Genomic DNA, 18877 nt, shown 5'->3' on the forward strand with positions numbered 1-18877 from the left:
CCTCGATTTCTTCATGTTTTTGAAACACTTTAATTGACAAAGGATGCATTTTCTATAATATATTATGCAAACCTGAAATGTATGTAGCAATTGATTTTAAAATATCACTATTTGGTTTGACTTCATTATTACAGCTATATATATATATATATGTATGTATGTATGTATGTATGTATGTGTGTATACATACAGGAAGACATGGGATGATGTGGTGAGGACCAATCTCAGGATGTTGGGGCTCACAGAGGCAATGACAATGGACCGAGATGTCTGGTGATATGAGATTCTAGAGGAGACCTGCTCACATCAATGAAACTGAGTTCTAGAAGCATTGTGTTCTACCCACATGTAACAATAAAATTTTCATACACCCTACCCTGACGAACCAAACTGCATTGCCTCTCTTTCTCACATTTCCTCTTCATACACTATGATTATCTCCCACTCCTCAATCCTGTCCTCACTACCCTGCTCACTGTATCATTGCTTTCCCCACCCCTACTCCCTACTCAATTATGCCTGCTTGGCAATACTCTGCCATGTATATTATGACCTCTATATCTTGTGGGGTATGCTCTGGCACCTGCCATCATTTATCTCTCTTGTCCTTACTCTACCTATTTCTTTAATACCCACAAGGGGCTAAACACAGAGAGGACAAACAAGGACAGACAGATGGATAAAGTCGGTTATATCAACCCCAGTGCGTAACTGGTACTTATTTAATTGACCCCGAAAGGATGAAAGGCAAAGTCAGCCTTGGCGGAATTTGAACTCAGAATGTAATGGCAGACGAACAACGGCTACGTATTTTGCCCGGCGTGCTAACGTTTCTGCCAGCTCGCCGCCTTTCTTGTCCTTACTCTACCATCCCATCTATGTCTCATCCCTGTCTTTAGCGAGTATACCCTGCCCCTTTGCCACCTTCTCTCTCCTGCACTCTCTTGCTTCTCCCTCTCTCCTCCCTCTCTCTCTCTCTCTCTTTCCCATACATTCCCTCTGGCTGGGTAACCATGTATCTCCTCTACAGCAGCACACCTGTTTTCTGCCCGCGTCCTTGATCACTCTCTCTCCCTCTCTCTTTCTCTCCCACCCCTGGGTAACCATGTACCTCTTCTACAGCAACACATCTGTTTCTGTTCTCATTCTTGATCACTCTCTCTCCCTCCTTCTCTTGCTCTTCTCTCTGGCTAGATAACCATATATCTCCTTTACAGCAGTACACCTGTTTCTGCCCTCTTTCTTGTTAACTCTTTCTCTCTCTGTCTCCCTTGTTAACTGTCTCTCTCTCTCTTTCTCTGGCTGGGTAACCATGTACCTCCTCTACAGCAAGACATCTGTATCAGTCTCTTTGTCTCTCTGTCGCACTGTATACCTTTCATCATCTGACACAAGATAACCTCCTCCAATGCCCCCTCCTCTCTCAAAGATTCGTTAGCTTGCAAGTTACTTGGTGACCCTGCCAGTGCTGGTGCCACTTAAAAAGCATCCAGTCAACACTGTAAAGTGGTTGGCATTTGGAAGGGCATCCAACTGTAAAAAACTATGCCAAAACTGACCTCGCCTGTTTTGGTGCCACGTAAAAAGTACTCAGCCTGCTCTGCAGGATGGTTGTTGTTAGGAAGGGCATTCAGCCATAAAAACCATGCCAAAAGAGACACAGAAATCAGTCGCAGTTAGCTCCTGTCAAACTGTCCACCCCATGCCAGCATGGAAGGAGGACGTTAAACGATGATAATGAATTAGTTATACTCCTACAGTGAAGGCGCATGGCTTAGTGGTTAGGGGCATTTGGCTCATGATCGTAAGGTCGTGAGTTCAGTTCTTGGCAGTGCGTTGTGTCATTGATCAAGACAGTTTATTTCACGTTGCTCCAGTCCACTCAGCTGGCAAAAATGAGTAGTACCTGTATTTCAAAGGGTCAGCTTTGTTACACTCTATGTCACGCTGAATCTCCCCGAGAGCTACGTTAAGGGTACACGTGTCTGTGGAGTGCTCGGCCACTTGCATGTTAATTTCTCGAGCAAGCTGTTCCGTTGATCATATCAGCTGGGACCCTTGTCTTTGCAACCAACAGAGTGCTCTTTATACTCCTACAGTACACAAAATATTTTAACAATTATTTTTATGCAATTCTTAATAATACTTAATTATAAAAATATAACAGGATTTTTTTAAATCATCGAATGGCTATGAAGGGTCCAGTAGAGAAACTGGTTGAGAAACTCTACACTAAACTTTGTTGACAGAAGGGAAATTATTGGTTTCAGATTTTGGCACAAGGCCAGCAAGTTTGGCAGGAAGAGTAAGTCAACTTATTTTCTCAACCCCAAAAGGATGAAAGGTAAAGTCGGCCTCTGCGAAATCTGAACTCAGAACGTAAAGACAAATGAAATGCTGCTAAGCATTTTGCATGGCATACTAACGATTCTGTCAGCTCAGAAGGGAAATTATTGATGTTAGTGTAGTACTGATGATAATGATTGATATTCATTGCTATTTTTAAATTCTCTTCTCTTTTTTGAAAATTTTTCTTCCGTTTCTTTTCATTAGAATTCCAAGAAGATTTACCAAAGCATATTCAGACCACAGTTGAGTTCATGCACAGGTGTAATATCTTGATGCAAACCATGGATGATATTGATGGATCTTCTGCCGATACTGGTAAATAAACTGCAATTTGTTTTCTTTTTTAATATATTTTCATACTATACATCATGCTTCCCATTTCCCTCTGCTATTACCATTCTCCACTTGTGGTCCATCTGTGAACCATTCAACTCAACTGTGTATTATTGTGTAGCTTAGAAGTTTACATAGTTTCAGATTGAGTCCTGCGGAATGACACCCTGGGTAAGTGTTGTTTACCATAGCCTTTGATCAGTCCAATCTTTGTGAGTGAAATTGGTTGATAGAAACTGTGTGGAAGCCTAACAGAAGAACTAGTTTTTCATCTTTGTCTGGTTCTTGGACTTGTTTAATGGGTTCACTCTTCTGTTAGGAATTCAGCCTAAGTTTTAGGCCTGAAGATAACTCCTATTTTTTTCACCCATCTTCAAAGTTGAAGAAAAAAGCTAGGAGCACTACTTAAAATTGGGATCTTTGCCTATATAAAGTATTGAAGTAAGGCTCATCGGTTCATAATTATGAATCTACTGCAAGCATTTCTTTGTGTTTTTGTAGAATAACTTTATTGTAAATTGCCTCAGTTTATTCAGTTACCAGATGTATGGGATCATGATATCTATAGGTATCATTTTAAGATGATTTCATGCAGAGATTTATGTCTTCTTTATTTGACACAGTGAAATAGATATTATAGAAACTTCTCAGCATTAAAGGGAGAAGTACATTTTCACATTTGATATATTTCAATTCTACTTATTGTCTCACAAATGTGATGTAACTATCACAAACAAGAGCTATACAATTTGTTAAATTGATAGCTTGGGATACATTCTCTTTTTTATGCTAATAGTCTGACCAAGATACAGTCAATCTAAGCACATCACTATTATCTAAACCAATGAGGAAGCTTCTAAGCTGTTGTTCAATCTGTTGGAGATAGCAGCAAAATCTCTCTCAAATCACACTTTTTCTTTTTTTAAAGAATACAACACTGATATAAAAGAAAAACAGGACAGTCTTGGCTGGAATATTTTTGATCATCAGTCAGTTTGGTCATGACTGACCTGCGACTAAACAGCAACATCACTATGTTTGGTACTGAGAATAAGTAGCATCCAACCATTAAAGAAAAGTAAAAGTGAAGAGTGAAAGTCTTGACAACCAAAATTAGATTTTAAATTGATGTGTTATCATCAGGTCATTTCTAATTTTGTAAACCTATGATGAAAGGGGTTCTGTCCTTTACCATGCAGTCTTTTTCTTTTAGGCATGGTGTGTCTGTGTTTACATTTTTCAATGTGTCCTTTTTTTTTTTAATGATTAATTTGGAAAAGATTTTGCTGCTATTTCTTGCAAGTCCAGTGACTGCATAGGAGCCCTGTTATTAGCTTTTCTTTACTGATTTTTATGATGCTGGCAATAGTGGTGGTGGTGGTAAAAATATTTGATCATTTCTCGATAATTTGGTACTTCAACACTAAATCACTTTGTCTCAGTTACTATGTAGAACTAAAAATGTGCATTAGCTTGTTTAATTGTCAAGCAGAGCAACTGTGGTATAAGTAATGGCAGTTCTTTAGTTGTGAGCCTATATTTTTTATTCATCCATTACAAGCTTCTCCCAATGGAAGGAATCATGACGGATAATCAAAAAATATGTTAAGTTGGAGGAACTCTGAGGGTGTGAAATTCAACTCCCATGAACGCTCATCATCATCATTATCATTTAAAGTTCATTTTCCATGCTGGCATAAGTTGGACAGTTTGGCAGGAGCTAGTATGCCAGAAGACCGCACTAGACTCTACTCTCTGTTTCAGTATGGATTCCGTGGCTGGATGCCCTTCCCAATACCAATCTCTCTTGAGAGTGTGTTGGCATGGCACCAGCACTAGTGAAGTCACCAAGTAATTTGGAAGACAAAGACTCCTCATTATTTACATTTGACGGATATTTGTCCTCATCTTGTTTCGGCTGATATACCCTCCAGCCTTCATCAGGTGTCTTGAGGAAATTTCAAACCTGGGTTCTCATTCCAAAGGTATCTTTCGTTGTCGCCGCTGTAGCAGCAGCAGCAGTCTGTCTACCCTATGTGAAAAGCCTCTCCGAAAAGATACAGAAGATATGCGGCCCATATGACATCAGGACAGTATTCAAAAGTAATACAACACTTTGCAAATATCTCCTTCGAGTAAAACCACCCATAGAAGAGAATATGACCAAGAACTGCGTGCACTCCATACCATGCAGCTGTGGTAGGCGAAACATGCTGCCCCCTCAAAATAAAGGTAGAGAAACATTGCAAAGCTGTGACACGGGGAGATATTGATAAAACAGGTATAGCTGATCATGTATGGAAAAATGGAGCCCACCTCCCCCTATGGAATGAAGTTAAAATAATAGACAGAGAACACCACTGAAAAATATGAAAACTAAAAGAAGCAGCACATATGCTAGGACACAACAACCTCCTAAGCAGACTGGGTGCAGATATGAACAGCATATGGGAACCAGTATTAAAGAAGGATAGGAGATTATTAGATTTATAAGCCCTAAAATTCACTCCATAATTGCCCATGAGCATATGGCGTAGTGGTTAAGAGCTACTAACCCCAAGATTCTGATTTTGATTCCGGGCAGTGACCTGAATAATAATAATGATGATGATGATAATGGTTATGGTGGTGGTGGCAGCAGCAGTGGTGAAGAAGAAGACGACGACGATGACGCCACTGCCGACAATTGTCTTAGAAATGAAAACCCAGGTTTGAAATTTCCCCAAGACACCTGATGAAGGCTGGAGAGTATATCAACCGAAATGTGTTAACAAACAAGATGAGGACAAATATTTGTAAATAATGTACATAATTCCTCATCTCTTAGATATAGAACTGAAAGACTCCTCAACTGAGAGGAAGGGTGGTATTGAGAGAGGTGAGTTTGTGCCAGGTGATGAAAGCTTAAACTATGATAGAGGAACTGAAACAGGTGTCTTGCTGTGGAGTAGATACATGGCTACCGCAGTTGGGGAGAGAGAGAAAGATGTTGATGTGCCAAGATGTACCCTCAAGATTGAAGGAGGTGGGTGTAAGTGGGGTGGTACAGAGGATTCACAAGAGTGCAAATGGGGAAAGGGGAAGAGAAGGGTTGCAGTGAACACTGTATACCAACATTTTGTTGGTATACAGGAAAGAGGGAGTCTAGCAATCACATCTAATGTCTTGAGAAATCCCATCTCTTTTAAAAATCAATGAGGTACCTTTTAAATCAGTTTTGGAAGAGATGAAGAAGCTAAAGTGACAAAGGTATAATTTGAATCTGAGAACTTTTTACAAAGTATTCACTGCTTTGCCTGTCACTCAGATACAGTAAGCTGTAATTGAAAAAAGCAGAATAATATAATGAATTCTTAAATAATTTTAACAGAAATAAGTATAAGTTTCTTTTTATTTTATTAAAAAAAAATCTTTTCTTCATATTTTTCAGGCCTGCTGAGTGATCTGGGTTTAAGGTATTTGGCTGCCAAACTTGGCAAAGATTGGTTTGCAGTTGGTCTCCAGTTGGGCTTACAACAAGCTGACATTGAAAGAATCCAACTTAACCATCCTTCTGACTCTTTCAAGCAAATCTTTACCCTCTTAGTTCTGTGGAGGGATAACAACAGGGGTAATTCCAATAGAATTGCAGAACTACTAAGCGCCCTGGAAATCAGTGAACTGAATGCGATAGTGGCAGAGCTAAAGAAGAAATATGCCATTGAGGACAGTTAATCTAGGTGAGTCACTAATTAGATCTTGGATTTTCGTATATGAACAAAACAAAAAAAAAGCATGCACATTCACATATGCATACATATGCGTGTGTACGCTTTTTCCTGATAATACAGTGACAATAACAGTTGGTACAACTGGAATAATGTATAAACACTCTTGTAAAGACATTGATTACCATAGGCACATTCCAAAAAAATACCAATACTAGAGTTGTTTTTATCAAAAAGCAAGTGTGTTTTCTGTGATGATTTGATTAGCAGTGCTGAGTTTTACAATTCTGTAAATATTCATTTCTATTCTATGCCCAAGGCCCAAAATTTTGGAGGAGGCAGAGGTCAGTCGATTAGATCAACCCAGTATGCAACTGGTACTTAATTTATCGACCCCAAAAAGATGAAAGGCAAAGTCGACCTCGGCAGAATTTGAGCTCAGAACACAAAAACAGACGAAATACCACTAAGCATTTCACCCGGTGTGCTAACGTTTCTGCCAGCTCACCGACTTACAATTCTGTAAATATTAATAATAATATTTTATAAGCTTAAAGCTAATAAGTGATCACTGTGTATTAACTTAAGAAAATAGTCTAATATTGAGGCATATAAAAGCCCTTAGTAGAAAAAATGGGTTTTCTGTATGTGTGGGACTTCAATCCACATCTTTATGTTTTTGTATTAGTCAATACATGGTGATTGCTTATAAGTTTTAAGCTTATAAAATATTATTTATCAATACTAGAATCTGTTGCATATAGCTTTTAGATAACCTTGAACATAAGCAATTTTTCTGTGATGTATCTCATTCTTTTTTATGTAATTAACATCAGAATAACTACTTAGCCTTTCTGGAGAAAGTTGCAAGTTGTAATAGATTAGTGATTGGTTTATTTAGGAAAATATCAGATCTGTGCTTCATGTGCAGAAATAAGCACCAGTTTTAAAAACACTTTCCATAATTGAGTCAGGTTCTATTGACTAGCAGTCAGATCGCACTTTGCCATTTTGAAGAAGGAAGGAGACGTTCAATAATGTAAACCCAAATGTATTATTATATTTGGGAAGAGAGGAGAACCATAACTTGAATGTCTTTGATCACGTGCTACTTTATCACAGCTGATCTGAATCTAAGCAAAAAATAACACTTTCTTTATAAAAAATGTGACGGCTATATTTTAGCAGAGTTACTTCCCTTATCATAGCTTCCTTCCCTTGATAATTTATGAACTTGATGGTTTTTCTTAAACTTTTCCTGCCATGACTGTTGGATCGATAGTGCTATAAATTATCATACCTTAGTGAAGATGTTTTACATAAATGCTATTCCATTCATTGGTTATCCAACCTTCAATCTGAGAGGTTTAAAAAAATTTTTTTCTTCTTGATTTTAGTCATTGCACTGAGGTCATGCTAGGTCACTACCTTTAAAAGTGATGTAATCGATCGTATCGGTCTCAGTACCGATTTCAGTCTCTTGTTTTATAGATCTATATTTATTGAATGGCAGGTCTAGTTTTTTTGTTTTTAGAAAACACCAGTTTACACTGGTAAGTGCGCACACACACGCGTTTGCACGTGCAACGCTTCTAGAGCTCTGAGATATTGCCAGCTGCTTACAGTGGTTGGTGGAAAATCAACTTTCACATTGTACAGGTTAGTAGAGGTTATGACTGTTAGTAGCCAGGCAGTCATTATGAGTGTTGTTGAGTGCAGTTTATTGGGAATAGTGTAGCATATTGGGAATAGCCTAAATGTAATCTTTACTGGATTCCTGTTAAAGTGGTAAATTAGTAACTTGCCCAAAGCAAGTATGATTGATATATAAGAGAAATTAAAGTATACTGGAGATTGTGTGGGTCAAGAAGGTAGGGAAAAGCTGGAATTAAAGGTAGATCAAAAATGGTAACACATGGATGGGGTGTTTAACGCCAGTTCTGTTTGGGAAGGGGATAAAGAAGAAATGGGTGAAAATATCATAAAAAGGAAACGAAGGGAAGGGGAAAGAAAGATGAAATATTCTCATATAGTAAAGATGATAAAATACTAATAGACAGCTGATCATATTGTAGCTTTGCACTCAAGTATGTTTACGACTCATTGTTAATGGTGTCCTCCATAGCTGTGGTTTAGTTTTGTTTTTAATCGAGAAAAAAAAAATTTTTTTTTTTTGCAATGAAATGAGGATATAACAATCCCAACACTTCATCTGGTAAATGAACAAGGCCTATACTCTTTGCAGTTGAGGAAATTGTTGATGATATTTATTCTTCAGATGAAGAGTATACAGTTATGCAGACAATGAGCATGATTTGGACAAATTTCTGAAAGAGATGAGAAAAGTAGTGATTTGGGTGAACAAATACAATAGTTGAGAGATAGGTTTATTATTATTATTCTTCCGAATTTTTTATGATTCTGTCCATTAGTTTGCCTGCAGTTACTCTTGAGCTGTATATGCAGCTGTTTATATTTTTTTGCTCAGGAGCCCAGGTGGTAGATAAAGTTAGACACAGAAGCTTATGTCTAAGAGGGCTAAATATGTCCCCACTGGAGAATATTCATGCAGGAATGTTTGCTTGTTTAGGACGAATTCTCAAGGCATGGCTGTGTTGGAGCTGCTAGAAATTGAATTTACCTGTGTTGTGTGCTGGCTGACAACACATTTGTTCATTGCCTGTGTATTGTTGGCCAGTGAATTTATATTAAAGAGCTGTTAGCACATATGGGACAGATCTATCTATCAGGTGAGTCATGAACATTGAGCCACTACCCCCTGTCCGAAGTTTGTGACAAAATTTCGTCAAGACCGAATGTTTCCTCTCAGGCCAAGCATACATCAGCTTACTCTTTTACTTGTTTCAGTCTTTTGACTGTGGCCATGCTGGAGCACTGCCTTTAGTTGAGCAAATCGACCCCAGGACTTATTCTTTGTAAGCCCAGTACTTATTCTATTGGTCTCTTTTGCCGAACTGCTAAGTTACGGGGACGTAAACATATCAGCATCGGTTGTCAAGCGATGTTGGGGGGGGGGGGCAAACACAGACACACAAAACACATACACACATATATATATACATATATACGACGGGCTTCTTCCAGTTTCCATCTGCCAAATCCACTCACAAGGCTTTGGTCGGCCCGAGGCTATAGAAGAAGACACTTGCCCAAGGTGACACGCAGTGGGACTGAACCCAGAACCAAGTAGTTGGTAAGCAAGCTACTTACCACACAGCCATTCCTGCGCCTACTCCTGCGCTTGTTGAACTACTATTTGAAGAGGGAGATGAGGTACTGCCCTCCACGTAACTTTGTGGTTGGATGAACTCCGTTTTTAAAACGAGGCAAGAGGTTGTTATAGCATTGTACTAGGTGGACAAAGCTGGTTAGCAGGGAAAATAACTGAAGATATTTCTATTGGGAGTTAGTTGAGAGTATGAGTGATGATGACCTGGAACTGATTCAGGGCATTGATAAGAACAGCCTGAGTAGTCTCTTTTGGGGTACTTTCAGGTCAAAGACCTAGACAACTTCCAAAAGTCCTTGGCATGGCAGTACTATGGAGGTGAGATTGGGGTGGGGGGTAGGGCATTGCTTTTTCAAGACAAGCTCTTCAGGCTGGAAACACCAACATGTAATATTTGTTTCAGCTTAGGTTCCGAGTTCAAGTACTATTAAAATCAACTCATGCCTTTCATCTCTCTGGGAGTGGGGTGGGTTCGATAAAATTAAGTGCCAGTCATGTACTGAGGTCAGTGGTTTTAACTACCACCCCCACTCGCCCACCTTCCTTCAAAATTGCTGGCTTTGTGCTTAAATCATACATTTATTTATCGCTTTTGTACTTTTTTCTGTCTTTGCAGGACCAACGGTAGACAAGTTAACCAAGTTAATATGGTGGTTTATTTGGCCATCATTGAGAAGTAGACAGAAGAGAGAGAGAGAGAAAAATGAAGAGAGAGGGAAGGCAAGGGAGGGAAAGGGAAGGTGATGACTGACACTACTTGTGATTTATTACATATACATGTTTATACACACACACATACTCTCACATGCACACACACCACACACACACACACACACACAAACGCGCTCTTACTCTGCCATACATAGTGAGCACATAATCACGATGAATTCAGGTTATATATGCAGCTGTGGAAGACAAGCAAAATTTTGGTTTTTTTCCACCAAAAAAAAAAAAACCTGCAAAACATTTTGCTAGAGATTTATTTTTTACAAAATTTTATTTATTTACTTTTTCCTATGATCTTTGACATTTTCTGGGTTTGAGGAATCCAAATTGGATTTGAGGGTTGGTTATGTGTTTTCCTTTTTGGGATGGAACAATTTTTTTTAAACATTTTGTTTCTTTTCCCTGTTTTTCTTTTATTCTTTTCCTCAGTGCACTTTCTGTGCTTGTATATAAGAATATTAACCTGAAGATCAATATTGTATTGTTTTGCTTTCTTTTGATAGTATGACCTTAATTCAAGGAGAATGGACTGCCAGAATCGGTAGAGCAATGGACTAAATGCCTTGTCATAGTTAGTTACATCCCTTTATGTTCTGAGTTCAAATCCTGCCGTGGTCAACTTCACTTTTTATCCTTTCAGGCTTCATGAAAAAAAGTTATAGTTAAGTAATGGTGAGTGTATGTGTGTGAATTGAAATCATTATGTCCCTGCCTCTTTAATTTCTTGCCTTGTTCTGCCAATTGTAGAACTTAAATGTTATGACTATATTTCTGTCAAGCACCATAGAGCAGAGGTACTCTTCATACAAGGCAAGTATGCCAGCCTATTTCATTTTCTGATTCTAGCCAGTTCCTTTCTTCGTATGTATCAATAATGATTCTCGCATGAAGAGCATGAATATTATAGCACAATCTCATTTTACTCTTCTCCATTGATAAAGGCCTTCTGCCTATGTAAGCAGTCAATTTAAGGTCAATGTTCTTTCAAGATTTATGAGGTGAGGTGGGGTGGGGTATAACAAATCAAACACTGTCACCTGTATAAAAACCAGTGTGTGTGTGTGTGCGTGTGTAGGAGGTGGGTGAGGTACAGATTCTGTTATGTGTTTATGTGATTATTAAAATATGCTCTAGTAATGCAATGGTGTTGGGTCACCTGATCATTTACATATGAAGATGATCTAGGAATGGCCCAAAAGAGTAATTAGAAGCATTATGCATATCTGTACATTTGTATGAGTGTTGTTTCATTATACATACACACATATATATGTATCTATATAGTTTATATATGCACATACTACATGTATACATACATATATATATATATACTACATATGTATGTATGTGTATGCATTCACAAATGCATATGTATATATCAGCATATATATTAAAAACAGTTGTTTTTCAGTTTTAATTTATTAAACATTATATTTTAGATATTATATAACCTGCTTATAATGCTACTAGAGAAGAGCATGACTGCCACACAAACTTACCTCCTGTCTTCTTATGAACCAATGTAAAAAAATCAAAATTAACATCATTGTTTTTGTTGCTTTTTTTGTGTATGTGTGTGCTGTTTACTGTTTCCCTCAGAAAATAGAGTTTCCTCATTCTCTGTATCCTCAGCAGTTGTCAAGGGCTGTGAGTTAGCAAGGGCTGTGGGTTAGTAGATTTGGTACAGCATTGGACTCTGTTTTGGCTGTACAGAGGCATGTTCCTTTTTATGATTTGATTTCACATCCCACTGAAGTTGACTTTGCCTTTGAGCCTTCTATGAATGATAAAATAAGGTTCCAGTTAAGTACTTGGCAAGGAGTGGTGTATCAATATAAACGACTGCTCCTTCTCCTATAAATTTGTGGCCTTGTACCTATATTAGAAACGAATATTATGATTTGTGTGTGTTAGTTTTTCCTCCCCCCCCCTTTCCCATTCTGTTAATATTATATGCTTTGGAATGTGATATCTTCAAGTTGTCCAGCCGTGCTTTACCTCCAAAGTGAAGCTGCTCTATATACACAAAAATCTGTGTGTATGTGTGTAAATCTGTGTAAATGGCTAATGATATCTCGTTCTTTTTTTATTCCTATATGTATGTGTGTTTGATAATTCTTGTATCATTTTCTCTGTTTCTCTATCAATTGCTCTCCTTGAATACATGTGTCTCCTATCATTAAACCATTTATTTTTGCATTTTCAAATTGTATTATTTCCTCACCCTACTCTATCTCCTCATATTTTTATCTGTCCCTTGCTGATTAAAAAAACTATTGAATCCTGAAAAAAGAACAAGGCTCTTTTAGAAAGATTTGAATGAAAGTAATAGTGATACTACCCATAAAAGTGTTTATAATGATAATACTTTGGATAAATTTGTGTGAGACTTGTGGCTTGGTTAATAAAGGTGAGAGAAAACATTCAGTTTGAAAATCATTTAGGAGAACCATGAAGTTCAGTGTAAAGGAAAATGTTTTCCTCCTGAAATTCCTGCTGGAACTTTTGAGGGTTCTTTCTTTCTCTTCATCTTTATTTTGCCTCTGTTCTGAGAGGAAACCTTGAAATTTATTGCAAACAAAAGATGATTATTGATTATGGGTAACTATCAGTCAAAAAAAAAAATGATATGAGGTTGAGGGTGATGATAAGTTAATTTGTGTGAAACGAAAGTGAAATAAATTTCAGAGATGCTTTGCTCCTCACAGAAACTGCAGGAGCAACTCAGAGGTATTGCAAGCTTTTTAATCTGTCATGATTACCCCATAGCCTGTAGGCTTTGCCTGAGTGGGGCAGGCTTGTCAACAGGGTTTTCTATTTTCTGTATGTATGCATAGTGTACTACTCTCTCTCTCTCTTATTATATCCTTTGGTTTCTAATGTTTTAATCAATAAGAAATCTTTCTCTCTGTTTAATTCTTCCTTTACTTTCTTTGCCACTTTATATGTCTGTCTGTGAATGAATCTCATTCTGTCTCTCTCTCCTCTCTCTCTCCCCCTCCTTTTCTCACTCTCTCACCATTTTTATGCCCATTACAAAATATCTCTACTGACCCTCTTAAAAGATGTAACAAACAAACACGGCGCCATTTCAGCATTCTCCTTAAATCACTATAAACATTTCAGTCCTCTTTGTAAATTATTTCCCTTGTATCTTTATTTGGTCTCTTAACGTGCAATTCTCAGTACTTTTGAGCCCTGGTAATAACATGTATCTGCCCAACAGCCTACCTAAGTGTCTCTTCATCTCTTACTTAGTGTGTGTGTGTGTATATATATATATATATAATATATAATTATGTGTGTATGCATGCATGTATCAATCATCATCATCATTGTTTTAATACCACTTTCTCGTGCTAGTGTGAATTAGGCACAATTCATTGACACAGATTTTCTGTGGCCAAATGACTGTCCTATCATCAGCCATTACCTCTTTCCAAGAAAAGGTAATACTTCCCTATGGCCAAGCATATTTTCACAGAAGATTGGAAACAAAAGGATACCACTTGTATGATAGTGACATTGGTTTATAACTATTGTACAATGTCAGGACAAGTATACACAAACATATACATACACATACATGCATATTGTTAAGTAAAGTCTTAAAAGTTAGCATGTCCTTTGAAGGTCATAGGGGAAAAAAAATCACTGACTTTTCATTGGGCTTTATCTCTATAAGTATGGCATATTATGTCAATATGAAACACACACACACTACACACATACACAGACTCCTGGATTAAGTTTGTCTCCTACACAAGAATTAAGCACCAGCCATAAGGATTTTTGAGGCTTGGCTTAAAGGGATTGAGGAGGAAAATAATTTTTAACTGAAAGAAAAGTGGGTTATGTATTGCATTGTCAACAGTGTTTGTTTTCTGTTGCTCTCTTGGTTTCATTAAGGAAACAATACAAATCTAATTACTTAAAATAACTATGATAATAAAGCTGGAGATTGTGATGATGATAACTTTAGGATAATGACTTCTTGTCATCAGACATTAATTAGATCAACTTTTGTTTTTCCAATTTTCCAGTACGTCATTGGTATTTACTCTTCATCAATTCTATGAAGTGTGGGAGGTGATGAATAAATAGATAAATAAATAAAGTTGATTCTGATTGGATTTGAACTTAGAATAGGGAAAAATGGTGAATTAGAACTAGTTAGCATAAATCATTCCAGTCTGATATTGTAATATCTTGTTTTAGTCTCTTCGGCCCCCCCCTGATTCTTCATAGTTGTGACAGCTATGTGCACGAAGCATAAGACATTTGCTCATTTTCATATAAGTACAGGCACACACACACCACACACTTAAATATTTATTTGTAGAAATAACCCATCCCATGTAGATGGAGAAAATTGTATGATTGCTGAAATTTTACACATGTGACACAGATGTAGACACGCACGTGCGTGTGAGCACATACACACACACACACACACACACACAAATATACACACATAGAAATACACACAGACACACACATACACACTAACGTGTGTAATCATCATTTAATGTCCAAGTTTCATGCTGGCATGGGTTGGAATATGTATGTGAATATATGTATGTATGTATGTATGTATGTATGTATGTATATATATATGAAATATACAGGTTTCATAAAATATGTAGGCATGAGCTGCAGATTTATGTGTTTAGATTTACACACACACACACACACACACACACTCGACTGGGACATAAGGGGATGGCAAAACACAAACATCTCCAGTAAAGAAAAAAAAAATATTGGTGATTGCAATGGTGGTGATGATGATAACTAAAGCACTTTCCATCATAATCTAAAGTATATAGATCATCTGTGTTTTTTAATCTTAATCTTTGCACTTAAGTTTTTTTCATACATTTTTACACTTTTACAATTAATTATAAATAATATCAACAAATTTTGTATATTTGCCATCATTGTTGCAAAACTGACAATTAATCAAACTGCCTTTATATATTATATATATATATATAATATATATATATATATATATATGTATATATAATATATATATATATGTATATATAATATATATATATATATAATATAATATATATATATATATAATATATATATATATATATATTATATATATATATATATATATACAATATATATATGTGTGTGTGTATATGCATATATACATATCTATACACATCCCTGCATATCTCTTGTACTCGTTGCTCTTTCACTCATACACTTTCTCCCCTCTCAGTCTCCCACCGCCCTCTCTCTTTCCCCTCCAACCTTCTTCATCTCTGTGTGTGAATGTTGTTGCATCTTGTTAATCTTGTTTATACATATTCTATATTCTACATTTTTTATTACTCCTGCAACAATTACTTCTTCTTCATCTTGATGTTGTTGTTCTTGTTCTATTCATTGCCATTCTCTTCTCTCTGTTCATATTAAGAAGGAAAAAAAATCATGAAAAAAAACAATCAATTTTATTGCTTCACACATTCTGGAATAATGTGGAATGCTGGTCGTTTGGCAAGAATGAAAAAAATGTTAAGTTTTAAAAGCTATTTAAAAAAAAATCGAGAAAAAAACCTACTACCACTACATCTCTAAATGTCTTCTAAAATCACTAGTTCCCATTGAAGTAAAAGGAAATTCATAAAAACTAATAAACCAAAGGCATTCTTTGACATAATCTCTCTGGAAATTATTATTATCGTTAAGGTAATGAGCTGGCAGAATTGTAAGCACTCCAGGCAAAATGCTTAGTGGCATTTCATCCTTGCTTATGTTCCGAGTTCAAATTCCACTGAGGTTGACTTTGCCTTTCATCCCTTTTGGGGGTTGATAAAATAAGTACCAGTTGAGCACGGGGGGGGGGGGGGGTCAATGTAACTGATTTACCCACTCCCCATAAATTGCTGGCCTTGTGCCAAAATTTGAAATCATCATCGCCATCATTATTATTAAGGCAGTGAGCTGGCAGAATCATTAGCACAGTCGACAAAATACTTTGCTGCATTTTGTCCATCTTTTATGATTTTGAGTTCAGATACTGCTGAGGTTGACTTTGCCTTTCATCCTTTTGAGGTTGATGAAATAAGTACCAGTTGAACACTGGAGTCAATCTATTTCACTTAGCCCCTTCCCTGAAATTGCTGGCCTTGCACCAGAATGGGAAACCATTAATAAGGCAGTGAGCTTGCAGAATTGGTTGCTCAACAGTCAAAATGTTTTGTAGCGTTTTGTCTGTTTATATTCTGACTTCAAATGCCACCGAGGTCAAGTTTGCCTCTCATTTATTTTGAGATTGCTAAAATAAGAATCATTTGAATTTTGGGGTCACTGTAATCAATTATCCCTTCCTCCACCAAATTTCAGGCCTTTTGCCTAGAGTAGAAAGGATTAATATAATTATTATTATTATTATTATGATCATCAATATTGTTATTATTATTATTTCTGATTTACATACAAGGCCTGCAGTTTTGAAGAAGGATGTTAATTTGGTACCATTGATCCCAGTAGCTTACTAGTACTTTATCAACCCTGGCGGGCTGAAAAACATACTTGAGCTCTGGGATTTCAACTTGGTGTAAAGAGCTGGAACTGAGTTTGTATGCTGGAGTCAGCTTTGCTTTACATACCAGTTACTTATTGGGGTTGTTGGTATCAATCAATTTCCTCCCCTTGCCTTGTGCCAAGATTAGAAATAAGGATAATCTTTTCTACTATCAGAAATAATAATAATAATAATTATTATTTAATTTAAATATCTTAACCATTGTACAGTTGAGCTTACTTTTTTTTGTCTTTTCCAGGTGAATTTGTTTTGGGAGCAAATTAATTTTATTGTGGATGGGGGGTGAGGAGAAGGCAGCAAGAAGTGGTGGTGGGGGTGTGGACTGAAAGAAAATAGCTGAGAATTTGTTAGCACTGTTGCATGGCTGAAAATGTTTTTGAATTCACTTGTGTCACATTCCTGGCAATAATATGTTTATTCCCTCTAAACCTTCCTTCAACTTCTGGTTAGGCTTTGTAGGATAAAAAGAAAACCAGAAAAAACAAAACAAAACAAAACATTTTTTTTCTTTTTTTAAAAAATATTTTCTCCTGCCAGAATATGAAGTTATTGCGAGTGAATGGTATCTTTTGTGTTCTTCGTCAATCCCTGATCGTAAGAATAATGGATTTTTTTCTTCCAAATCAAAAATAAAAAAACAACAAAAAAACAAGAGAAAACAAGATAAAATTGATTGAATAATGATGAAAAATATTTAAATAAAACAGGAATTATACAAGACCAAAATTAGTATTAAAAAGAAAAGCTCACCTTGGATGAAAGAAAAATAAAAATTAAAAATTAAGTATGGGAGAAAGAAACTTTCAGGTAATTAAATCAAATACTCAATCACAGAAAGACATTGGCATTTCTGTTCATGTTTGTAAGAGGGATATTGCCAAGTGTAAAACTATAGAGAATTTTAGAGTTTGTTCCTTGAGATCTCAACAGGGTGTGATCTTTTGTGGCCTCATGTACACACTCGTATGATTAGAATAGAAATTAAATTTGGCAAGTCCTACCTACATTCAGTAGAGCTGTGGAGAAGAATTACTCTCCATTCAAGGTAGCTTTTTTTTCTTTTTTCTTTCTTTTTTTTTTCTATAATATATGCAGTGCAAATTTATCATGATATTGAAACTAATGGTTATCGGGTTATTGCAATAATAATGTTTTTTAGCAATTATCTCTTGTAATGTATTTTCTCGAATGTCTTTAATCACGTGCAGCCAATTTCCAAAGCATGTCTTACACGTTGGTTTGAAATGAAAATAAATAAAATAAATAAATGACAAAAAAAAAAAATTATGTACTGTAAACCCTCTGAATTTTGTTGGATTTTGTTCTAAATATTATTATTACTAACAATAATAAAATCTTCAAAAACAATATTCTTATTTAATTTTATTTTCAGTGATGAGCAGAGTACATGAAGCATAATGATGTGTGAGTGTGTGTGTGTCTCTGTATGCTTAAATGTATGTACATATGTGTACATACATATGTGTGTGTGTGCGTGTGTGTATATATATATATATATATATATATATTATATATATATATATATATATATACATATACATATATATATATCTGTAATATAATATGTGACTATTATTCGGTTGCCATAATGAGACTGAGTTTCAGATGTCGGGGCGGAAATCTGCTCTGTCACCTCGTCAGTTATCAAGGCAATCAAAAAATGCTATGGAAATGACCGTTAAACAAAGGGAAATTACTATGTAATTGACCATTATTAAGACAAAAGTGCTATTAGAATGACCGTTAAATAAGGGGGAAAAACCGATGGGGAGAAAGTAAAAAAGTAAAAACGCTCATAGAATTTGCGGCTGCGCGCATGTATATACATACATGCGTGCATGCACAACCACGTACATGTGCGTATATGCATATGCTCACTCACACCCACTCATATGCCCATATATGCACATTACTCTTTACTCT

At 36.3% G+C, this 18877-nt stretch overlaps 1 protein-coding gene across 2 annotated transcripts in view; it reads left to right on the top strand.

The window, feature by feature from the left end:
• LOC115215376 (malignant fibrous histiocytoma-amplified sequence 1 homolog) overlaps window positions 1–15119 on the top strand; it is a 47977-nt gene extending 32858 nt beyond the window's left edge. For both annotated transcript variants that reach the window (XM_029784534.2, XM_036505921.1), the window contains exons 4-6: window positions 2554–2664; window positions 6113–6401; window positions 10256–15119. In XM_029784534.2, coding sequence (XP_029640394.1) covers window positions 2554–2664; window positions 6113–6396 — 395 coding nt within the window. In that variant the 3' untranslated portion in view covers window positions 6397–6401; window positions 10256–15119. The remainder of the gene's footprint in view (window positions 1–2553; window positions 2665–6112; window positions 6402–10255) is intronic.
• Window positions 15120–18877: the final 3758 nt, after the last annotated feature.

The sequence above is a fragment of the Octopus sinensis genome, linkage group LG9 (genome assembly GCF_006345805.1).
Source record: "Octopus sinensis linkage group LG9, ASM634580v1, whole genome shotgun sequence".
Classification (NCBI taxonomy): Eukaryota; Metazoa; Mollusca; class Cephalopoda; order Octopoda; family Octopodidae; genus Octopus; species Octopus sinensis.